Raw genomic sequence first — 23,156 nt, 5'->3', positions numbered from 1 at the left:
ATTACTCCGCGCTCCAAAGTTACGAATGGCGTGTTCTGCTGGAAAGTTTAATGCAAAATTCCAAAGTCATATTACTTTATTGACATTGAGTAGACAGGAGTGACAATAAGTTTTTATGGCAGTTTTCCCAATAGAAAACGCTATGAAGAATGTCTAACTTTAAATTGAAAAGTCACATAAACTTCCAGAAATATGTACATTTCCTTACAAGTTGTGTATTGCAGAGCAGATATGATATTTAGATAACGTTGCATAGCTGATTTTCCCAATACCTCCGAGATGACAAGATTGCGCTATGCGGTTTCAGTTAATGGAAATATTGGTTTTAATATTTCTACAAATTTATAAAATGCACGAATTCATAGTCTTTGCCGTGCAGATTTCCCAAATGTATGTCCTCTTTTGGCATGGAAGTTTTGCAATTAATGGCTACGCCTGAAGGTAAAGTTTGTTTCAGTCAATTATTTAGATTCGCTCCTGCATACATAGCGATTTTAATTTAGATTAATCATCTAATTAATTTATTTTCTAAGTATCGTTGATAGTTATTTATCTGAGATCGAGTGCGGAATAAATTACCGCACACCGATTGCAGTTTTACGAACGAGACGATCAGCGAGCCAGGGCGGTAAAGACTCTGTCGTACGTGTTAGGTTAATTTTAAAGCAATTTTTTCATCTCAATGTCTTATTGTAACCAATGATGTGGACGTGTAGGAACCGCGTCAGTTTAGATGTAAAAATTCTTTCTAGAGACTTTGAAAGTGTAAGTGTGGAAAAGGGAAGCAGGAGCCGTTTACCGAACTCAGTTGTGTGGGGGCGCACCTCCCTTGGGGTTCCAAAAAAGCTCCCCCGTTCCAACGTCTCATAGTAACAATCTCTAACTTGGTCAGTCCATTAGTGCGTCACTAAACTATTGTTTATCATCTACCGCTATAGATACTTTTACTGTAAAGTATTTTTCTTTCTACTCTCTCCACTCTACTACTTTTTCTAAATATTCTCTAAATGCGACACAATCATGGAACAGGGAATTACTGCCAGAAGAAAGTACCATGCAGTATAGTCTGTTCACAAAAGAAAACCGCAATTGTCTGTGGGGAAAACTTTCAGATTGGGAAAGTCAACGCCGAACTTCGATGTATAATAAATCTTACTAGGAGGTTTTTCTTTGACGAAATATCTCTTGAAACACAGAAAAAGCTTGTTTCGATAGCTAGTTCTATTGCTATGAATTTAATTTAAAGTGGTTATGAATTTTTTTCCTGTTTTTTCATCTCATTTTGAGTCTTTAAACCGGGCATATGCTTACGTTACGTCAACAACATTACGTGAAATTCGTCTTAATTAACTAAACCAATTAATCTGAGATAAATTAACCGTCTTAGTATAGATTATATTCGAATTCTGGCCGGCTAAATAAATTTTATCATATAATTTCTATTAGACGTTTAAACTTCTGAAAATTGAATTTTTTCATATACTTTGTCTTCATTAGTACCGTATGTCACAAATCAAACCAATTATTTACTCTTAATACAGAGTGTTCGCTTCTGGAGTTTGTGCATGAGGATATCAGAATCATGAAAGCTTAAAGGTCGGTTTGAAAAATTGCGATAGCAGTCGGAATTATTCGAAAAAACCTAAAGTTTTTAAAAAAACGTTATTATTTTTACTTCAGTTTGTTTGATGAATTAAATCAAACTAATTAACACTTCATTGCTGCATCTTTTCTGCTTCGACGACGTGGCTACGTCATATTTGAAATCCGACGTTTCGTTTTTCGGTAACCATCATCAGGTTTTTTTTAGAGGCGTCGCCTTCAATTTTCACATTTTCGAATTCAACACTCAAACAAAACAAGGAAATTATACATCGTCGCCACAGTAAATTTTCCAATTAACTGCCGAGGAATTAAAAGTAATCTTTATTTCGTTGGCTAAAGACGAGCAATAGCATCCAAGAAATGGGGTTTTCATGCTTATTATCAATAAATCCCGTTAGATGCTCGAACGTTGGAAATTTAAAATCCGGTTTAATTTAGAGTCAATTTTCCAGACCATTGGAGATTGCACGCCTGCAACGTGACATTGTTCACGATTTTATTCGTTAATCACATGAACAGCATCTGGTGAAACCCTGATTTGAGACACAACATGAAAATTTCCGTATAATTTCCAATGTAATGGAATATGAGTGATCTTTTAATTGCAAATACATATTAGATCTGGGAATATAAAGTTCTGTACATAGTTTTCGAAAAGTTGAAGACGCTTACCTACGGCACAGTAGAAATTTTCACTTTGCCTGAACTATCTTTTAAAGAATTAGATATTTTTATTAATAAAACTCAAATCGCAATCGTACGAAATTCATGTTCTATTGGAAAATGTTAAGCATTTTCTCGTGCTTTGTTGGACAACTGGTGAAATAAATGCTATTTTTTTAGCATGAGATTTGAGAGGCATGCAAGAACGGGACGTGCAGCAAAAATTTCCAAACACCCTGTACACCTATTCCCGTTTACTACTCTCGCCCAGCTCTCCGGTTTTCAATTAGAATTTCCTCTAGTTGGAATTTCGGCTTAGCTAAAATCCCAGCAATATCTTTTGAGAAGTCACCATGCCCTTTGGGACATATTAGCTGCTCTTTCGAGCAATTTCAAACTTCCTTTAGATCATCGCGTATTAGCTTTTAACCCCTTTGGTTATTGCATTATATTTTAGACACAATTTTCTCTCTTCAATAACTTGCCCTATCCTGTTAAAGTATAATCCGTTGCCCTAACTCGGACGTCAGTTCGGTTTTATTAAACACAGTGACGAGGCCTTTAAAATTAGTCATGATCAGTATTTCGTGTAATTGTTATATGTAAGTGGAACATTGAATTTTGATTTTCTCTCACTTCTACACAGTTTCCATCTTGCTGAATTCTACCGATTTAATAATTACTTTAACCAATACTTTTTTTTATTCTTTAGTTAGTCATGGAAACAGAAAAAATGCTAAAAGAAATTTAACTAAAGCCACAACCATTCCGAGTATGGGAAATATACCGAAATTCTCATAATTGTCCCTGATGCTCCAAAATTCAAGGTGGAAAGCGCTAGTTTATCGCTCTAATACAGAATTATTTGAAAAATACTCACAGTGCTGTCTAACCTCCCGCTCGATCAAAAACTTGAAAAAAAGGTCCTCTGGTACATAAATTTTAGTTTACTCTCGTAACACAGCATTAAATCTATTATTCATGATCCCCATAGCGATACGGCAAAACTTCGAAGAACGCGGAAATTTCCGAAAGTTTTCCAGAGCCGCTCATTCCAACTCCGGAGTCCAGTGGAGTCGGAAAACACGCGAAATGCACTGAAAGTTTTCCGAAGTCTCGTCGCTGTGCTAGCAACCAAAGCGCATCGCTGATGACTGATGATGTACGAACGAGATGTTGAAGATGTGGTATCTCGTTTATTTAATGATGAATTTGAGGGATTTGCGTAGGAAAATTAAGTAGCTCACTTCAAGAGATTTCATAAGAATCAGACCTAATTTTGGAAACCACAATATTTACCCACTGGAGGTAATGGAAAATTTCGTTTTTCTGTTATGTTTAATTAAAAATTATTAGATAAAGTCGCTTCTAATCGAATATTGAGGGATTTTTTTAATTGCTTGAATGTATTTAAAAAAGCAATGTAGGTGTACGTAGTAGGTATTAAAACATAACAAATATACAACTAGTCATAAAATATATAGGTTTATGTAACGAGTGAGAATATGACACGAGTTGAATACATTCATGTTAAAATTTCCGAGCTAGAGAACGTAAATGGACAACTGAAACTAGTACTGTAATTTAACGTTTTTTATATCTGCAGTACCTAAATCATAGGAAATGCCATTGGAAAATGATTCGTTAACGCCTCAAGTTGATCATAGCTAACGATAATATCTCTGATAGTAAAATTAACTGAGACGTTTAATATATTGCTATGCCAAATTCAATGGAAGAATATAAATGAAGCTCAGATATTGAAATTTAATTTATGGCAAGTATAAAAGGATCGATCTATAAGAACTTTCTTTATAGATTGCAGGCGCAGCACAGGGCACAATTTATTAGGATCAGGGGTAGTTTTACAATTTATCACTGTTTATCTATTGAGTGAGATCTATGAAAGCATTCAAGTAAACTGACCCGGCCATGAATAATAATTACTTAAACAAGGAAAACAAGTAATAAGTGGTAGGTATGCGTATTAAATTGAGAAATTTATTTCTGTACTCACTACGTGAAAGTGGGAGTTCCTTTGTTTTTGTTGCCCTTGAAATTTACATCAATCTTGTTTTATTATTTACGCCACTTTCAGAATTTGGAATATATTACGGATAATTGGCATACACTTGGGTAACCAGAGTATCCCGAATAAAGACAAATCTATTTTGGAAGCTGAGATTTGGCTTCTTAATTTCAACCTCTTCTCCTACCTGAAAAATACAAAATAGGTAAAGGTTATTTCAAGTAAGCGCGCCACTGGGTTTTTCCGCCGTGGTGTAATTTTTATAAAAAGTAAAATATGAATAACTTTTATGGTTACTTTAAATATCTTTAATAGTTATTCATATAGGAGGAAACTGGTCAACAGTAGTCACTATTTACATCTCAGAAACGGTGAGAAGTTCATAATGGTAAGCGCTTTTTCTCACCACTGAATTCTCCCAATATGTCTCCAATGGATTTGTCTACTTAGATAACTATTAAAGGCAAAATGAGTAAAACATTACTAAAATGATGATGTTGATATAATGTTGATTTAAAAAAAACGCAAATGATATATTGAGCTTATAAGAATGAAAAGATTAAAAATAAATAAATTTTTTATTGTTTTAAGCCCGGAAAAACTTTTACTGATACATATTTTAATTATTCCAAATTTTCCGCAACAACGCAGAAAAATTTCCTGCCCATCTTACATGCAATTCTAGATACTGTGCGTCCCCTGATAGGCGAACCAACTCTTGTAAAAGGTAGGAAATTTTCTATCTAAATTTGCATTTTAAAGACTAATTTTTGGCAAAATTTCACTTTTGAAAATTAAAAAAAAAATTAATTTGAGGTAGAATAAAGTGTCTTCTCTGCGTCAAACATGCCATAATGTTATGAAAAAAAGTTGTTAGCATTGTAACCCAAGTCTATACACCAAATTTGAAAGTCCTCGGCTAACTTTGATTTTTGACATTTTTTTATATTTCCCAAATCGAAAAATCTTGTTCTTATCAATTTTTGTTTTATTAACTAATGATAAACTATTGTCATTAGAGAAATTAACAAATGTATAATCTCATATTAAATTTAAACTTCCACCAAATCTCCTCCTTAATTTGCACATTTTTCAATACGGTGTATGAATCCTTTAAGAACTGCTTGTACGTCTTCTCTAGGAAATAAGCGAACTGTCTGCGTTATCCTGTTTTTTAATAATTCTGTATTAGTTGAAATGTGTTTTGCATAAACTATGTTTTTCATTCTTGCTCGAACAAAAAAATTCATAACCGTAAGATCTGGGGATCTGGGCGGCCATCATTCTCCTAAACCATCTTTTACAAAATTGATCATTTAGCCAAAAAAGTTTAATATAAGATTACTAATTTTTTAATTTATTTTATGATAATAGTTCATCGTTTTAGTAAAACAAAAATTAGTGAAAATATTTGCTTTTTATTTGGGAAATACAACAAATTGTGAATAAGCCAAAGTTCGACGAGGACTTTCAAAGTTGGTGTATGGAATTAGGTTCCGATTCTAAGCAACTTTTCTTAATAACATTAAGTCATATTTGACACATAAAAGACACTTTACTCTACACTGAAATAGATTTTTTTTAATTTTCAAGACACATTTGATTTTCCAAAACTGAAATTATTTTAGAAACTAATCTTTAACCAAGCAGGACTGAACCGCAAAAAATGAAAATTTAAATCAAATTCTCTTTACCTTTTACAAGAGTCGGCTCATCTACCCGGGGATACGCGATATACATCAATTGATTATTATTTAAAATCAGTGTCAAAGCATAAAATATGCAAACACACATCATTAAACATCCTTGGTCTTGATCTCAAAAGTTGAAGATAATAGTCATTATGCACTCAAGCCAAATGTAACTGGAGTCTAATTTACAATTCGGAACACATTTAAGTGTTAGCTTTCGCTGAAGAAGCTTTATCGAAGCTTTTCACTTTAACAAGGTTTTTAGCTGTTCTACAGTCAATCCATCTAAATAGGTCAGAAATAGGAACAAGATAAATGACGTGAGATGTGGTCTATCTTCAAATTTCAAAGTGTATTCAACTTCATTAATATCGGCAAAAACGTAAACTGTTGTTCCGCGTTCCAATATCCATAAAAATTAGTTCTGGGATACACGGAGTTGCCGAGGTAAATAACTCATAAAAACTCGTCTTTTTCCTTTTTGAATAAAACAAAATTAAATTTAAACTTAAATCGTTTTCAAAAGGGCTTCGATTTGGCCATCATGTCCCATTCAATATTTCCTGCTTATCCATGTTCCTAGCGATTATAGTTCGCAAGATATAGATATATGTAAGCCTATTTTGAGCCACACTGTATAATTATAATGCAATTTCGCACCTGTTGCGATTACTGGACCTTGTTCTCCATGTGCAAACACCGGTTCATCCCACCAGAAACGAAATTTATGATCCGAATAGCAACAGGCCACAAGCTTGTGTTCGGTTAAAATCTCAATCCCTTTGCATTTAAATTGTAAATTTAGGACCAAAATTGCTACAGCCTTTGGTTGTCCCATGGATTAATGCTTATTTATAAGCCGAGGACAATTTGATCAAGTTGTGCGGCCTTGGGTAATAGAAACCACCTTCTCAGAGAGGAGTGCGCAGTTGAAGCAAAGATTACATTATATGAAATCTCCGGAGGTTCTACTTCGCTGTGATCATTCTTTTTGATGGTAATTTCTGTACTTTGTGTTGCTCCTTCAGCAGCACCACTCCGACATATTTTAAATAGGAACACAGGCGTCGGAGACATAAAGATTATCTTTTCAATTTCTCATCGCCAAACGTGGTCAAGTTAACATTCCTTCGATTAATAGCCCTCATTGATTTAGGTCGTATTGATCTCGGTATATTTGAAGATGTCACATTACGGAACTTTGTTTCGCTCGTTTTGCCGAATTCCAGTGATTACCTGAAAGAGTAACAGATTTGTTACATAATACCTGTTAAGGAATTTTTATAATTAGGTAACTACAAAATTGTTTATTTGTTTAAATAAATGATTGTGATAAATAATTGATTGGGCAGTTAATTAATAAGCAAATTTATTCATTATATGATTATACGTAAAGGACCAAAAGTCTCGCGTAAATTCGTTAAAAATTGAAGAAAATATTTTTCATTAACATTCTGCCTCACTTCAAATATTGTTTTATTTGTGCTTTTTCTGACGTACCAGAAATGTATACAGGGTTAGCAATGTAGTAGATAAACATACTTTTTTCTGAATTTATGAAATTCTAAACATACTTCATGTAACATATCTGTATAATAATAATATAATCAATGGAATGGGCGAAGGGGGAGTTAGAATGACCTGGTAGATAGCTTGACCTCGCCCATATGACATTTTTATAGGGTTTTCTGAAACATAGGGTGCATTTAAACGTAGGGTGCATTTAAATAAGTCCAACAATATAGAAGGGTTAAAAATTAGTATTGCTCTAAAAGCTCAACAAACACCTTCTCAAATTATAAAAAAAAATTCTTGAGAAAGAATTGCGGTTTGTCCACTGTCAGAAAGTCAATGAGACACAGTTTGAACATTTAATACATTATATTGTAATAGTATGTACTGTTATTTTTAACTATTAATAGTTCTATCGTGATTTTTATTCTTCGTATATTTTTTCGAAAACTGCTGAATTCAGTCATAGATACGTTTTATGAAATATATTAAGAATTTCTCAAAGGCCTCGTAAATGTCATAATATGCATAGGGTTCCATAAGGAAAAAATAAAAAGTACGATCACCTACTACGTGTGAAACCCTGTATACATGTCTGTTATGTCAAAAAATGCATAATTAAAATAATATTTGACGTGTTTCAGCATTTTCATAAAAAATATTTCCTTTAATTTTTAACGACTTTATACGGTGTTTTTGGTGCTCTATGTATATTGAAGAAGGTTTCAATAGAATTAGAAAAAATAAACAAATTCTGTTCAAGATGTGACAAAGTTTTCTTTTAAAACTTGTGAAATGGTGAGAAAAATTATATAAACGGTCGATATTTCGGTAATTTATTTTAATTAATTTTTTGTCCTTTTCAAGATTTAAGTAAAACTCTTAGGTTAACTAAGGATATTATTGATTAAATAATTATTTTTGCATGTTTGTCACATATACAGTGTAGTAACTTTAATTGGAATAAATTCGGTTCTGAAATACCACAATAATTTGAATATTCCTTCAATACAAAATTTAGTTCACTTCGTTCAATACCGAAAAGTACTTCACGTAAATTATAAAATTTCAAATAATGCCTTACTTAATTTAATTTCATAAAAGCGAAATTTTAATAATGATTGGATACGGCGACAGAGTCGGAAAACAAAATGAGATTGTTCATTTACTTTGACAAAAGTATCCTGATTTGCCACCCATTAATCAAGGGACAATTTAAAAAAAAATTGGGATCACAGTCATGTGAGAAATGCTCCAAGGAACAAACCGGAAAAAATTGGAAACGTTACAAAAATTAACATGCTTTTGGAATTAGAAAAAAAACCCGGTTACATCAGCCCGGCAGATAGCTCTCGAAAATTCAATCAGTAATACATCCGTTCTGAAAATATTGAAAAATGCAAATATTTGGCCTTATAAAATGCAAATACGTCAAGAATTGCTTAAGGATGATGAAAACCGACGAATTGAATTTTCCGATAGGATTATGAATGCTATTCAGCAATTAGAAATATCTCTGAAATGGATTTTGTTTACTAATGAGGCAAATTTTACATTAAATGGACATATCAATAAACAAAATTGTGGAGATTGGTCTGCAGACAATCCTCATTGGATAAGAGAAGGTCATATACAAGATCCTACAAAAACAAACGTTTGGTCGAGTATCACAAGAAATCGAACATTAGGATCGATATTTTTCAATGAAAATTAAAATAGCTGACGATATTTAGAATTTCTTGAAGACAAACAATTTCCTACATTATTTAATTTGTTTCCTAGTGAAGTAAATCCAGCCATGTCGGACGAACGGATTTGGTTACAACAAAATAGAACACCACCACATTTTGCTCGGAATGTTCGATTATATATATCTATTCGACTTTTCCAAATCGATCGATAGAAAGAAGAGGCTCAATACAATGACCCCCGAGATCTCCCGATCTCACTCCTTTAGATTTTGTTTCATGGAGATACCTGAAATCGAAGGTTTACAATATGAAACCACATGACATCGACGAACTCAAATAACATATAAAACAAGAAATTAGGCAAATCACTCTAAATATTTTTAAAAATGTAAGAGATGAGTTTTTTCACCGTTTAGGGCTGTACCAAGAAGACAGCGGTAAACATTTCTAACAGTTGCTAAGTTAGAGGAAATAATAATTTGATTGTTTAAAATTTCGTTCATATTTAATATTATTTTGCTCTATGATGAAAAGTAATATGGCATATAAAGGCAGATTGAAACGATCTTTAAAATGATACTAGACTAGAACTCCCTCCCATTTAAACTTTCAAGGGTAGCTCTCACCCTACCTAAGGGGTTGACATTTGTAGCAACAGAATACTACCAAAAAGTGTATAGTGTAAAATAAAAATTGACGTGTTTAAGCAATTTTGCTAAATATGAAATCTCGGGTAAATACCGAATTTGCTCCAATTAAAGTTACCACATGGTATATTTATTTCAGTTCTTCGAAAAAATAATTCAAATATATTAATTAAATTTGTATATTATTTATATATTGTTGTAAATTTGTTAACGAATTGGATATTAATTCAAACTATCCTAAAACTTTCTTCAAAATACTTAGAGCCGATCAAATCCTTTTAAAAATAAAACGAACGACAGAGGTTCGCGATACCAAGAACCAGTTAAATCCACTTTGCCGGAAATTCCACTGAGAGCGCCAGGTAAAAACCGGTTATATCCAGTACATCAGAACCGATATACATTCCAGGCATTCACGTGTCAGGTATTTTATCGACAATTAAAGGGGATATGTTACTTAAAGAACAGATAGCCCTGAAGCAATGTAGGTCAGTTAATCGCTGAAGGTAAGACAGAGTAGGAAAACATACTAATAGAAGCGGGGTAGGCATCAATATATGTATAGAACACCTGATACTCCATATAGCTATCCTTGTCTCGCATTCTGGAGAGTACGACTCAAAGAAAGACGACATGATCTTTTTCGAGCTCGTATTTCCCGCGTATTTCTTTTATTTGTTTCATTATAACCTCAAAAATATTTGCTTTGAATTTAGCTAGAAGTCCGTTGGTACATTATTTACAATTGATTTATTATTAAATTAGTTAGAAATTTTGTTCGGGGGGTGATAACTCTGTGTCCGACGTATCTTAGAGTCTCTTCAAGCAAGCCCTCAGGACCAAAAGCGGAATAGTGGACATCGTCAAATTATAAAGTTATAGCGGTCTAGTTCCTTGTGTTACACAATTGCTCGGAGGGCAGCGAATCCTCCAGCTGTATTATGAGTTTAATTAGTGTACATTGCTGTGAGTTACAATTTTTTTCTTACATTAATGAAGATTTCATATTTTCGCATTTGAAACAGCGCAAGGCGCGCGTCAAAAGAGTATCATAAAGAAACCGTTAGAGATAGGCAAGTTTAGGTCGTGGTATCAGATTTGTAAAAATATTGTATTTATCGGCACTAAAAAACACGATTGTTGTCCTTCATTCATTTTTTGTTCATCGGTAAGATGCAAATGACCTATTAACTAGTTTAAAGCAGCTATTTTAGTTGTACTAAGTACTGAGTTATCGTACCAAAGATTCCTTAAGTAGCTGTCACCCCAACAATAGACGACAATGACCATACAGCGACGCGACGTAGCTTTTCAGTAGCGGCAAGTGCAATCAATGTAGTTCAAATCACTGAAAACTATTTGCCGCTACTGGAGAACTACGTCGCGTCTAAGATGACAGCTGCCTTGTGAACGATTTCAACTCTCTAGGTAAACCCTGTAGACTAGCAAATGCACTATAAGACGATTAAATTTCCTTTAAAACGAGGCATCACGTTCCAACACCTAAATCATGATATTTGGCAAGTAAACAGAGTTGTGTTTATCGCCTCTAAATATTTTATTTAGTCACTTTCGTCGATTTTTGTGGAAGTCCCTAAATGAGATGGATATCGACAAGATGTAGTCCTAGCTGAGTTATTCAAAATAATTATGTAAACTATAAAAATCTACCGGGCGTTAGCCTTTTTGTGTAAAATTCCAATATATAATATATGCCCCGAACGCATGCTTATGAAATTTCTAAAAGAACTGTGATATGTCTAAAAGACACACGATAATTTTGTTATTAAATGTCGAAAATTTGAATTGAATTAACCAAACCGATTAAAAAAAACCACTAAAAAACTTTTTATTTGAACACTCTGCATTTCGGAAATAAAGCGACTCCGATCATATGTTTATATGACTTTTTTCCTTACTTTGACCCAAGAAATATCGGCTCAAGCTGCGCCGTAAGTTTAGGAAACATTCCGTCTCGATACCTAATGCTATTCATTTAAATTTGATTTCGTTAAGTCTACAGCCGTCATCTACCGGCAGTAGATTATACTTTAATGCTAAAAAATAGAACTATTATGGAATTCTCCATTATGAACCGAGCTACCAGCACCAGTTCCCACTAACGGTGTTAGATATCGCGAGAAATTGAGATTTTTCCAATAAAAGTTTTAGCTCTGGATAACTAGTTACAGTTCACATTGCGTTCACGTTTATACGGAAATTGGCTTTATATTAACAACACATTAACAATTTGACTCCCGGCTAGTTTATCTTTAGTCATAGCCATATAGAGTACGTTTGTTAAATCGATACAGGAACAAGTAAAGGAATTTTCAAGACACTTTAAAAATGTCATATAAAAGTATAATAATTGCGACTTTTGTGGGTTTACCTAAATGAAAAATCTGCGGATTAAAATTTGCATCCACAAATGGTCGAACAACACCAATTTGTGTTCAAATCGTTTTTATTTTAAGAAATGATTAAAAATAAATGGCACTTCTCCATCAACGCTTTTTGTCTTCTAGGGTATGACAACGGCATATCCTTTAATGTGTACATTTTGAATTTTCTCGACTATCCTCAGGGTGTTTTTTTATTATGACATTAATTAGAAATCGACAGAACCAAATTTTAAATAGTTCACAACAACTAACTAGAAAAAGTGACTGGACACATAATTTTAAATCCTTGTAGAGCTTACTGATATTTCTTAAAAAGAACTTTAAACTTGCTTTAGAAAGAGAAATTTTTATTTAAATTGAATGTTATAGTCCATCTGTGGCACCCCAATCGTCCAAGTCCTAAAATGTATCCTTGATATTCAGATCCAAAAGGAGGACCTTTGATGGGAAACAAAAAAAAGGAATACTAAAAAAATTAAAAGAGCTTTATTTTAAGGACCTTTGGTACATGTCGAATAGTTAAGGACACTCTGGTTTCCCTCTTCAACTGCTCATTTAAGGGATATTTCACAGTACAATTATCTAAATTGGCACAGCCAGCAACATTATCAGAATCAGTTTCTTTAATGGAATGTAGATATTTTGTGTACATATCATCAGTAACAATAACAAGGCTGCATCTCTCCAGTAATATATCACATATTTTATCCCGTTTTTCATTGTTTTCTGAAAACTCTAATATGGTGTGGGAACCACAGCTAATGGTAGTCACAGCAGGAAAAAACAGGGGCCCATCAGTATGGGGCATAATTCCCTGACCGGGAAGATACTCATTCACAAGCACATGATTAGGTTTTCTACCGTCAAAAATGTTGAGATGCCCTATTTTGTTGGTATACTGTTCCAACCATAGGGGCATTTTTTCAGGGATCATTCCCTTCTCATGTGGAATTCCCCCATAGTCCTGCAGCCTGCGATTGGAGAGACATGTCCACTTTGGTTTAGGAACCGAGTACACATTTTTTATAATGTGCTCCTCTTCTTCTTGGGTTATGAAATTTGGAATATAATAAATTGTTTGGGGTATGTGGGACACTCTAAAATTTGAGAGGTCCATGGTTTCACATTTTCTCGGTTAACAAAATACTGCAATAGATTGAGTGATTAAATGTTTGCTATAAATAATTGAGTGAAAAAGGGAAGAATTAACTGCGATTAGTTAAAGATAGTAAGACACTTCAAGGTTTATGTTTCTTACCAAAACCCTTACCCAAATGTTTAAAATAAAACATTATTTATTGTGTTACTTACGTCGATATTTTCTGATGTTTCTCAGTGAATTTTGATGTTAACAAGGACATTTCATGTCATGTGCCATTTCGTCCGCATTTGCCGTAAAGCTGCGAAATTGGAGATGTGGCGACATCGATTTTAAATCTTGGCCGCTTTTCTTCTACATATGTTATGAACAAATGCGTTCATACCGCATACAAAAAATACTCATGAACGCATTACAAGTTGCACACAAAGAATAACACATGAACATGTCATATATACAGTTACGTACAAAACTGACCCTACACAGGACAAAAATTTATTAAATGTTCATAAGCTAATATTTCTACGCTTTTTTGTGTTACAGAAGGTAATATAATCATTGTAAATATAAGTATAAAATATATGTTACAAAAAAATCTTACAAAAATAGTTTAAATTTAATTAAAAAAAATAACAAACAATAATAAGAGAAAAATATAGGTACAAAATTAACCGTACAAACATAAATGTGTATATCATATAATCATTTATTTGAAGAAGTTTACAGAGAAAAATTAACGTCTCGAATTCAATACTTAGTGACACTCCTCTTCGCCTCAATTACGGTCTTCGGCATGCGTGGGTTTCACCAACTTTTTAGTCACATCTGAAGGAGTGTTTTCCCGTACGTTAAAAACTAATTTCCTTAATTCTTCTAAATTGCTGTAGTTGCTGCAATTTTGCACTTCATTTTTTAAAATTTACCACAAATTCTCAATGGGTTTCAAATCTGGTGATTAAGGTGAAGAATTTAATAGTTTTGGTACATTATATATTAACTAAAACTTTGCAATGGCAGCGGCGTGGTTCGGATCATTATCCTGTTGGAAATAAAGCATTCTTGACATGTTCACCTTCTCTGCTGATAGTCGCAAATTAACTCTTAAAATATTAAGGTAAACGTTTTTCTCTATTTTTCCCTTAATTTGGTGTACGTTGCCGGTACCATTCGCCTCCATAGCACCCCATTACATTAATGATTCGCTTCCGTGTTTTACTGCTTTCTTCATATTTCTGTCCTACAGTTGTGTATTTGGTTTCCTATTCATACGATTTGTCTTCCATCCAAGTTTACTTCAGTTTTGTCTGCAACAATTACAGTATTTGAAAATTCAACAGGCTTTTCTACATACTTTCTTGTAATTAATGTTTGATATAAAGGGTTTCTTCCTTTGTATTATGCCATTAAAACTGCTTTTTCTGAGAACTCTTCTTACTATTTCAGTTGACATAATTTTGCCGTTTCTCCGGGATACTTCTTTTGTTAAATTAGGGACACTTTCTTCGGATAAATCTTTAGTTCTCAAACAATAAATCGCTCATTCTTTTTAGAAAGTATCTTTTTCCGACCTCTTCCAGGGTCGTCTCCTACCAATTTTGGATAACGATATTTGTTTATTATATACTATACCATCGAATGTGTCCTTCCTGTTAAATTACCATTTTTTCGCATAGTTTTTCCAGTACAATAAAACTTTATTATTAATTGGCGCGTCACGATATTGGTTTGCACTCTTTTATTTGCCATTTCTCATACATTAATGAAAAAAATTAATATGTAAAATGATTTTAGAATCAATTTATCAGACTCGAAGAAATATGCAAAAAAAATTGTTTTGATCAACATTTCCAACCAAAATAAAAATGAATATGATGCCGTGCACGGTTAATTTCGTGCCTATATTTTTCGCTTATTGTTGTTTGTTAATTATTTTTACTGAATTGGAACTATTTTTGTAAGTTTTTTTTTTGATAACGTATATTTGCAATGTATTGTGTTCTGTAAAACAAAAAAAAGCGTAGAAATATTGGTTTGTGACCATTTTATTAATTTTTGCCCTATGTACGGTTAATTTTCTAACTACATATCTCAAAACAGGTATACGTATTTTTATTACTATTGACCATAACTGTTACTTAAACATAATTTTTAAAATTTTCAGTATCTAGACAGTTCTAAATCAGTTTTCCTCGTACAAACTATATTCACACTAATCTATACGGGGAGTCCTAAATATATCTTAACAGTGGTTTTTCCCAAGTCTCACGTGGGAAAGTAGGTAGCATAAGAATTTATAACTGTGAAGGGCAAGGCGTTTCGAAATTAATGCATAATTATTAACTGCGTGTTTTATATCAAAATACGCGACAAGAATTTCATGCGAAGGTAGATATGAAAATACTTCTTCACCAAGATACTGAATGTTAAAGTTGTGCGGCACGTGACTTATCAATTACAGTTTTAAATTTCCTGCAAATTAAAAAACATATAAATTAGGACGAAAAATAGGAAAAAACAAAATGTGGATTTTTTTTATCACTATGTATGCGCATGCTCATAAAGGACCAAAAGTCCTAAATAAATGTGTTAAAAATTCAAGGAAATATTTTTCATAAAAATGTTGCCTCACGGCAAATGTCTTAGTTGTGCATTTTTTTCACGTAACAATCATACAGGGTTACCTATATACTAGTTAAATATACTTTTTCATTTTTTTCCTATTGAACCTTATGTACATTATAAGGTTTTTGAGTTCATTGAGAAGTTTTAAACGCATGTCAGGTAGTACTATACCCTTATTTAAATTTAATAGTTTTCAAAATAAGTAACTAAACATAAAAATAACAATAGTTAACGAATTATTATTATTTAAAAAATAGCAATATCAACTACTCTCTGATGTATTGGATATTTGAACTATGCCCCGTTAATTTCCTGACAATGGGCAAACTGCAATTCATATTACTCAAGAACTTTTTTAATTACTTGATAAGGTATTTGTTGACCTTGTATATTCTGGGTAATTCACCCAACTCGTTCATTTAAAATTTACCAAAATCTAAATCTGATACGAGTTTGAAAATTTAGAGTTAATTTCGACATGTATTATTTATTAAAATATTTTCAACTTCCTGTCACTTCCAGTTTATCCGGAAATAGCTGTCATGTTGCTTAGTTTAATTGAGACACCCAGTATATTATTTTATTTTTAGATTCTACTTAATATTTGGGACAATTTTCTGTATAATGTCCTACACCTACTCGTTATTGTTTTTGAGATATTTGGTCTTGAATTAAAAATGTATCTCTGCATTTTTGAAATTGCACATATCCGCAGTTATTAAGGACGTCATCTCCATATTTTGCAGAATGTCAATATTTAAGTGTTAAGTTTACACTTTTGCTATTTATATGACATAGTATAACACATAATAGTATTATACACAGTGTTCAAAATTCAGCTCTTGACATTCAGTTTTAAAATTGCAGAAATTAATTTTTTTAAGTGGAACACCCTATAACGTTAAAGAGTATGAAATAGGGAGCGTCTCTATTGAACTATATAGGGGTTACCCATACCTATTCCAAACCATTTTCGAAATAATAAAGTTGTATGTAAAAATAGTGATAGATATTTATTCTGGTAAATTTTTGCTTTTTATTCCAATTTCGCACAGATCTCAGCTCTTTTTATTCAGGTTTCCGAATGCGGAGTGAAAAGAGGTTTTTTTTTATCTATCTTGTTAATTGCATACTTGCCAGAGCTACTGAGAGCACAATCGATATCTACCATAATTACTCGATATTCGGACTAGAAAATCCAAATAAAAAAATTGAATCTGGGCTAACAAATTGGACGTATTTGAATTACAGTTCTGCAATTAATTCAACAACAGTGCCAGACATCGATAAAAATTAAAGTGATGAAGTCTAAGTGAATCGAAAAATCGTAGTTTCATGATATCTATTATCAGTGGCGCACAGCAGAAAATTTTGGGGGGGTAAAATAAGTGTAACAACCGGAAGAGTACCACTCGATACATTGTCATAACAATTTATAGATTACAATTCAGTATATTCTGTACATAAAATATCTTAGACAATGGAAAAATTATTATATAAAATCTTGAAAGTAATTGTAAATTTGATACCCTGTATATCGAGAAATAAATTAAATCTGCTGCACAAACTTATACTACAAAGGACACCTTGATACCTATACCACAGCTAAGCTAATATTTTGTTTCCCGTCCTGAACTCATACATGCAATAAAAACAGTTTTAGAGATCTAGGGGGCTAATTAAGTGACTAAAGATGTTAATTATAGAACACAAGTCACCAGTGGCGAAACCAAGACCGAATGGGGAAAGAACAGCTTCACATGTAAGGCAACCTGATTTACTTTTTCAATAATAATGTAGATCATCTTATAACTTTGGCTCTCTTTTACAAGAATCTCTAATATTCGAGATTGAAGCTTTGACAATAAAATCTATTTTTAGACAAAGTGAAAAAAGGAAATTCGTATAGCCCCGCCTATGCTTCGGTTTCCATCCTATGGCAAGAGAACAAAAGAATCAACAAGCAATTCAATGTACTGCAAGCTGCTGAGTGAGACTGTGTTAAAACCAGATTTATACTCTTTTGCTTTTGATGTATACATATAGCGAACATTAAAATGGCTTAATGCATTAGACTCATTTATTAACTTAATTACTTATTCGGTTATAGTGAGGTGCATTATAAGGTTTACACTTGATTTGCTGTGCCTGACCATGATACTCGGAAAAAAATCTCTTAAAGTAAGTGGATGTTAATGCTGTTTATTTAGGTATAACGAATAGTCTATAACCATAAAATAATTGTTAACAGCTCTAACTTCTATTCCTTACGTTTTCGTCAATATTGCTGCCTCAACGCATATGCAGTGGCAATACCCTTTTGTGAACTTCTGTAGTAGAGGCCATTGGCGTTGCATAGTAGAGGACCTATACCTAGCTCTTTATTATTTAATTTTCTCAATTTAACTTACATCCAAATTGTGCATTAAGATACAATTTTACATTGCCGCACGAGTGAACCGAGGAGTTCGCAGTAAATTAATGCGTCCCTAGCATTTTGAAAAACGTATCTTATATTGTTTTTTCTATTGAGGCCGAATAATCACCGTAAAAACTCAAAAATGGCAATAACAGGAAAAGTTTGGTTAACAACACTACCGAAAAGCATTTCACGTTTTTAGACGTTAGTGCCGATTTTTGGAATTTGCACTGAAACCAAATCGAATGTTATAAAATCGGTTTTCTCTAAATAGAGATCATCGGGCCTATAAATTAGAAACTAAAATGAAATCACATAAAAAGCATAAAAGACACCAAAAGAATATTGAATAAAAATACTCTGAAAACAAAAACTACATTTATTAGTACACAATTTTTCAGTTCGTGAGCTTTCAAGTTTCCTTAATCATTCTTTACAGACTATTTCATCTCAGCGCTTGTCAACCTCGGGTCAAAAAATCTCAGCAACTCAGTGATCTATTTAACTAGTTTTCCAATACAACATAATAGTAGAACATAAAATTTCACGGATATAACAATATTGTTGCACCAGTGCAAAAATCGTGTTTAACGAGGGTCAAAATAATGTTGCACGAGTGCAAAAATCGTGTTTAACGAGGGTCAAAATAATGTTGCACCAGTGCAAAAATCGTGTTTGAGGGTCAAAATAATGTTGGACCAGTGCAAAAATCGCGTTTAACGAGGGTTAAAATAATGTTGCACAAGTGCGAAAATTGTGTCGCGCGCGTGTCCTACCAGCAGTGACAAAAAACGGTATATCAGTGGTTTATCGGGCACGTTGTCAGAACTTCTTATAGCAATAAATGTACGATGTCAAACTGATGAGTAATATTTATCAATATGTCAATTCGATAATAGGCGAAATAATTCAGACTTATCACAAGAGAATACTAACACCGTAATTACGCAATAAACCATTCGGTAAATTTCAATATAATCCAATCATAAAAAAATGTTCTCTTTCTATTTAATCAGATGTTGTATTCACTTTTGCAGTATACCTATCGCAGATAGCAGACCACATCGCGCGTAGTTTTCACTTACTAATAGACTGTGATTTTCCAACAACCTTAGTAGTCAATAAATTTTTCAAGGCTGCATAAACATCACCTGTTTAAAGTTGATGGTAACAAGTGTAGTACCGAAAACCTTAGGATTTGATGAACAGAAGTGCAGAAGTTCTTTAGGAGAAGATGGGTTGTTGTTGGCTTTGTGATGCGTAAGTATCTAGTCCTTTTTGCTAAGAGCATAATTATCTACCAACTGCTTTTTGGTGTCCTCCTTTTTTTTTAAGCAATCGCTAACGAGGAAAGACCTTCTTATGTTGTTAGGGTTAGTTAGTAACTAACCTGAACTAACCAGAACTAATTAGTTTAGATTAGCTGATTGTTAATATTTTATTTAAAAACCCCTAAAGAGGCAGCGGTGACTCACTAACTATAAGACCCTAGAAGTCCGGTACTTCTACCAATCCCTGGAGATTATGTTTGCTTCTTTTATATTTGAAAACCACGTCGTTGTCACGGAAACACAACGACACCTGGTTGTCATGGAAATGCTAAGAGATTTCCGAGAATCAGTTACCAGCTACGCACATAGTCATTTACAATAACAAGTCCATTTACGTTAATAAATCCTGTAGGCGGTTTGTTGTTACAGTACGAGTTTTTTTACTAACGAGGCAACGTTAGGAACCGAGCCTGGAACTTTTTTAGAGTGGGGTAAGGTTCTCTAGTGAAAAGTTACAGGACCAGGTACTGTAATGTTGAATTTACCAGCCGCAGATCGGCACAATTTAGTTCGCGACTGATACATTTGCCTGGACTGTATGAAATAAGAATCATTCACTTCAGTAAAGTAATATTCATTAGCTGTACGCTGTAGTCATTAATAGGATGTTTACCGAGTCATTACACACAGGTTCAACCTGTTTGTTGGACATATTTTTGTGAACGTGTAATTAGTCAGGAAACTGTAAACTTAGCTTTATCTTTAAAGGTGGGGTGATCTCGAAAATCGAATTAATCAGACATTACAAATGAGAAGTACTAAATCTATTTAAGTATTATGATTAGGAAAATTGTCGTTTCGTAAAAAAAAGATAAAGAATTTTGCAGAAATAAGGATAATCTGTATTTATTTATTCGATACATTTAATTTTTAAAAAGCATTCATTCGAATTTTTTTTAAACATTTAAGTATATTCTAAATTAATGAGCATTAACCTGTGCATTTTTGCCTGACCCTGTATCTTTTAGGACAGAAGATCTCCATGTATTACCTTGCATGTGTAGCACCAATTGTATTCCTAAAATGTATTTTTATCGACATACAGGATGTAAAAGTTTCTGATATTTTAATTTCATGACTTTTCCAATTTTTAAAATATTACATTGAAATGTATAACATGCTTAGAACCTATATGATTAGATTTTATAAACCTTTTGGTGTTGCCATTTAAAATCTAAGCATAGGACCACATTTCATTACTGTCCCAAGTTTTTTTACAGTATACCGAGTGATTCTATGTAAACGGGACGAGCAAATATCTTCAAATTGACAAGGTCTAAAAAAATGTTTGAATAAAGTCTTTTTTTTATTTTCAGAGAGTCAATTTTTTTATGCTGTTAATTTTCTTCAAGGTCATTTTCACCTGCCATTTAGGGTCAATTTCGTTTTTTACGTGGAACACCCAATTTTTTTTGTTATTATCGGTAATAACGTTTTCACTTGAAACATTTTTCGTTGGAAGTGATAAAATTCATAATAAAACTAGATCCAAAATAAACACTTTATTAACTTTATTAAGGTGGTAGAGCAATTTAATTTGTTATATAAATAAATTTTACTTCATTATAAAAAAAAATCAGTCGAAGAAATGTTCGAAATGGTATGCCTGCTGTTCAAGATACCTGAAAATCTTATTTTGAGATGCTATGTGGTATTTGCTAGCTTTTCAGGTGTAATGTTTTGACGAGCGTTTCTGATCCGAATTTCCATATCGTCGGCAGCAGTTGACACTCGTTTATAAACGATGTGTTTCAAATGACCCCACAAAAAAAATCCGATGAATTCAAATCTGCTAATCGGACTGGCCAATTTACTGCACTTCCATGCCCATTCCATCTTTGTACAGTATGTTCATTTAAAACTTCTCAGACATTTCTGACATGATAAGCAGTGCAGCCATCATGTTGAAACCGCATTATCAACTTTCCTTTTAAATTAACTTCTTCGAGGTGTGGCAAATCTAGCACAAAATTCCGATACTTTTCTGCATCGAGATTTCCATCAATGAAGTGTGGCTCAATCGAGTGTCCCCGTAAAATACCACATCAAATGTACAAAGTTCATGGGCCTTCTATCTAATTCACGCAACCAATGCGAATTTTCAATCGACCAATAACACATGTTGTCGCGATCCACTTGACCGTGTTTTGTGAAACTTGATTCGTCTGAAAATAATATATTTGTAAAAAAACAATGTATTTTCATGAAATTTATTTTTTTTATCGTTTTTTTTTAATTTTATTTTATCACTTTCAGCAAAAAATGTTTGAACTAAAGACATTTTTACCTTTACAAAAAATTGTCAATAAAGAATTCGAATCTCCAAAAAAAAAATTGGGTGTCCATGGAAAAAAACAAAGTTGAGTCACCAAAAATGAAAAAGATTTTTTTTGAAAATTTTTTTGTAGATCTCGATTTCAAGATATTTGTTTGTCCCATTTATCTAGAATTCCCGATATATGACTGACCGTTAATTTCATGGAAAATTTCCTTTCTTCCTCTCTTCTCAATTCTTTTTCTTCTAGTTGACACTCTGTTCGGGGACATATACCGCAAATCAATTAAATCTAAATGGATATCTCATTCATGTTTGATGAACGCCCGGACTAACAGTTTTGAAGATATTCCAGACCATATGAATTAAATCACTTAATTCTTCCTTATTTTTTATATTCTGATTATTCCAACATGGCGTTCTGGATCACTAGCGTTTGATCCAATTTTTACTTCTGGAATGTCCTTGGAGTGTTGTCCAGAGACGTTTTAGTCACAGCGCTGTCACGGTTGAATATAATTCTTGTGAAGCAGGCATGTTACGTCGTTCTTAATTAAAATTTATTTCAGGTTATCATGTGTTATGCGAGTGGTGTGCCTGGCGATCATCCTAGCAATCATAGCAGTGATAGTGGTAATCGCCCTTCTTGTGACCGGGAAGATTGAGATTAAGAAATCTTAGCTCGAAGACCACCTTGAGAACAAATTGCAAGAATTCGATGGCCAAATGTGTCTTACGTTGCAAGTTTAACCAACTCAGTATTTGTATGTGGATCGATTAACAGTTTGGCTCATATTGAGTCGGTGAAATGTTATGAAAAATGTTTATTATTTACACTATATTTAATGTACACTAAAATGCTATTTATACATTGATAACCTTTTAATTTATATAAAATAATGATTTAGCCCTTAATTTATAAATTGATAACAACGATAATGTGGTGATTTATTTTGCATGATGTTTCAGGTATTTTGTGGACGTCACCAATCATAAATTTTTCCAATTATTTATTATTCACTCTAATTCCTGCTTTTAATCTTTCCAGAAAGTCTCAGAGTGTCTAATTGCGACTTAAGATTATCATACTTCGACCGAAATATTTAATTATGCTCCAAATATTTAATCGAAATCGTACAGGGTGTGTACGATCAAAAACTAAAGAGT

The 23,156-nt window shown here is 32.9% G+C and overlaps 2 protein-coding genes and 2 long non-coding RNA genes across 5 annotated transcripts in view; 1 reads left to right on the top strand and 3 right to left on the bottom strand.

The window, feature by feature from the left end:
- The window catches only part of CCHa1-R (CCHamide-1 receptor), a 97,430-nt gene extending 94,024 nt beyond the window's left edge, over window positions 1–3,406 (bottom strand). Inside the window, exon 1 of the mRNA XM_066296996.1 lies at window positions 3,149–3,406. The gene's annotated coding sequence lies outside the window, so the exon portion shown is untranslated. The remainder of the gene's footprint in view (window positions 1–3,148) is intronic.
- Window positions 3,407–10,545: 7,139 nt separating this feature from the next.
- Window positions 10,546–22,928, top strand: LOC136347201 (uncharacterized). The gene is made up of 5 exons (XR_010733458.1): window positions 10,546–10,804; window positions 17,671–17,726; window positions 17,846–18,145; window positions 19,421–19,643; window positions 22,559–22,928. It is a non-coding gene; the product is annotated as an uncharacterized lncRNA (long non-coding RNA).
- LOC136347200 (alpha-ketoglutarate-dependent dioxygenase alkB homolog 6) lies at window positions 12,715–13,723 on the bottom strand. Of its 2 annotated transcripts, none has more exons than XM_066296958.1 (2): window positions 13,502–13,723; window positions 12,715–13,389 (listed from the first exon to the last, which is right to left on the bottom strand). In XM_066296958.1, exon 2 carries the CDS (start codon window positions 13,358–13,360, stop codon window positions 12,719–12,721), a length of 642 nt encoding a protein of 213 aa, XP_066153055.1. In that variant the 5' UTR covers window positions 13,361–13,389; window positions 13,502–13,723; the 3' UTR covers window positions 12,715–12,718. The 2 variants fall into 2 exon arrangements, with proteins under 2 accessions (XP_066153055.1, XP_066153056.1); XM_066296959.1 differs by having other exon boundaries at window positions 13,555–13,723.
- On the bottom strand, window positions 17,397–19,425 carry LOC136347202 (uncharacterized). Its single transcript, XR_010733459.1, has 2 exons — window positions 18,376–19,425; window positions 17,397–18,331 (listed from the first exon to the last, which is right to left on the bottom strand). It is a non-coding gene; the product is annotated as an uncharacterized lncRNA (long non-coding RNA).
- Window positions 22,929–23,156: the final 228 nt, after the last annotated feature.

This window comes from Euwallacea fornicatus, chromosome 27, assembly GCF_040115645.1.
Source record: "Euwallacea fornicatus isolate EFF26 chromosome 27, ASM4011564v1, whole genome shotgun sequence".
Taxonomy (NCBI): Eukaryota; Metazoa; Arthropoda; class Insecta; order Coleoptera; family Curculionidae; genus Euwallacea; species Euwallacea fornicatus.
The sequence above is the reverse complement of the archived record's forward strand: the minus strand, read 5'-3'. Positions and strand labels throughout refer to the sequence as shown.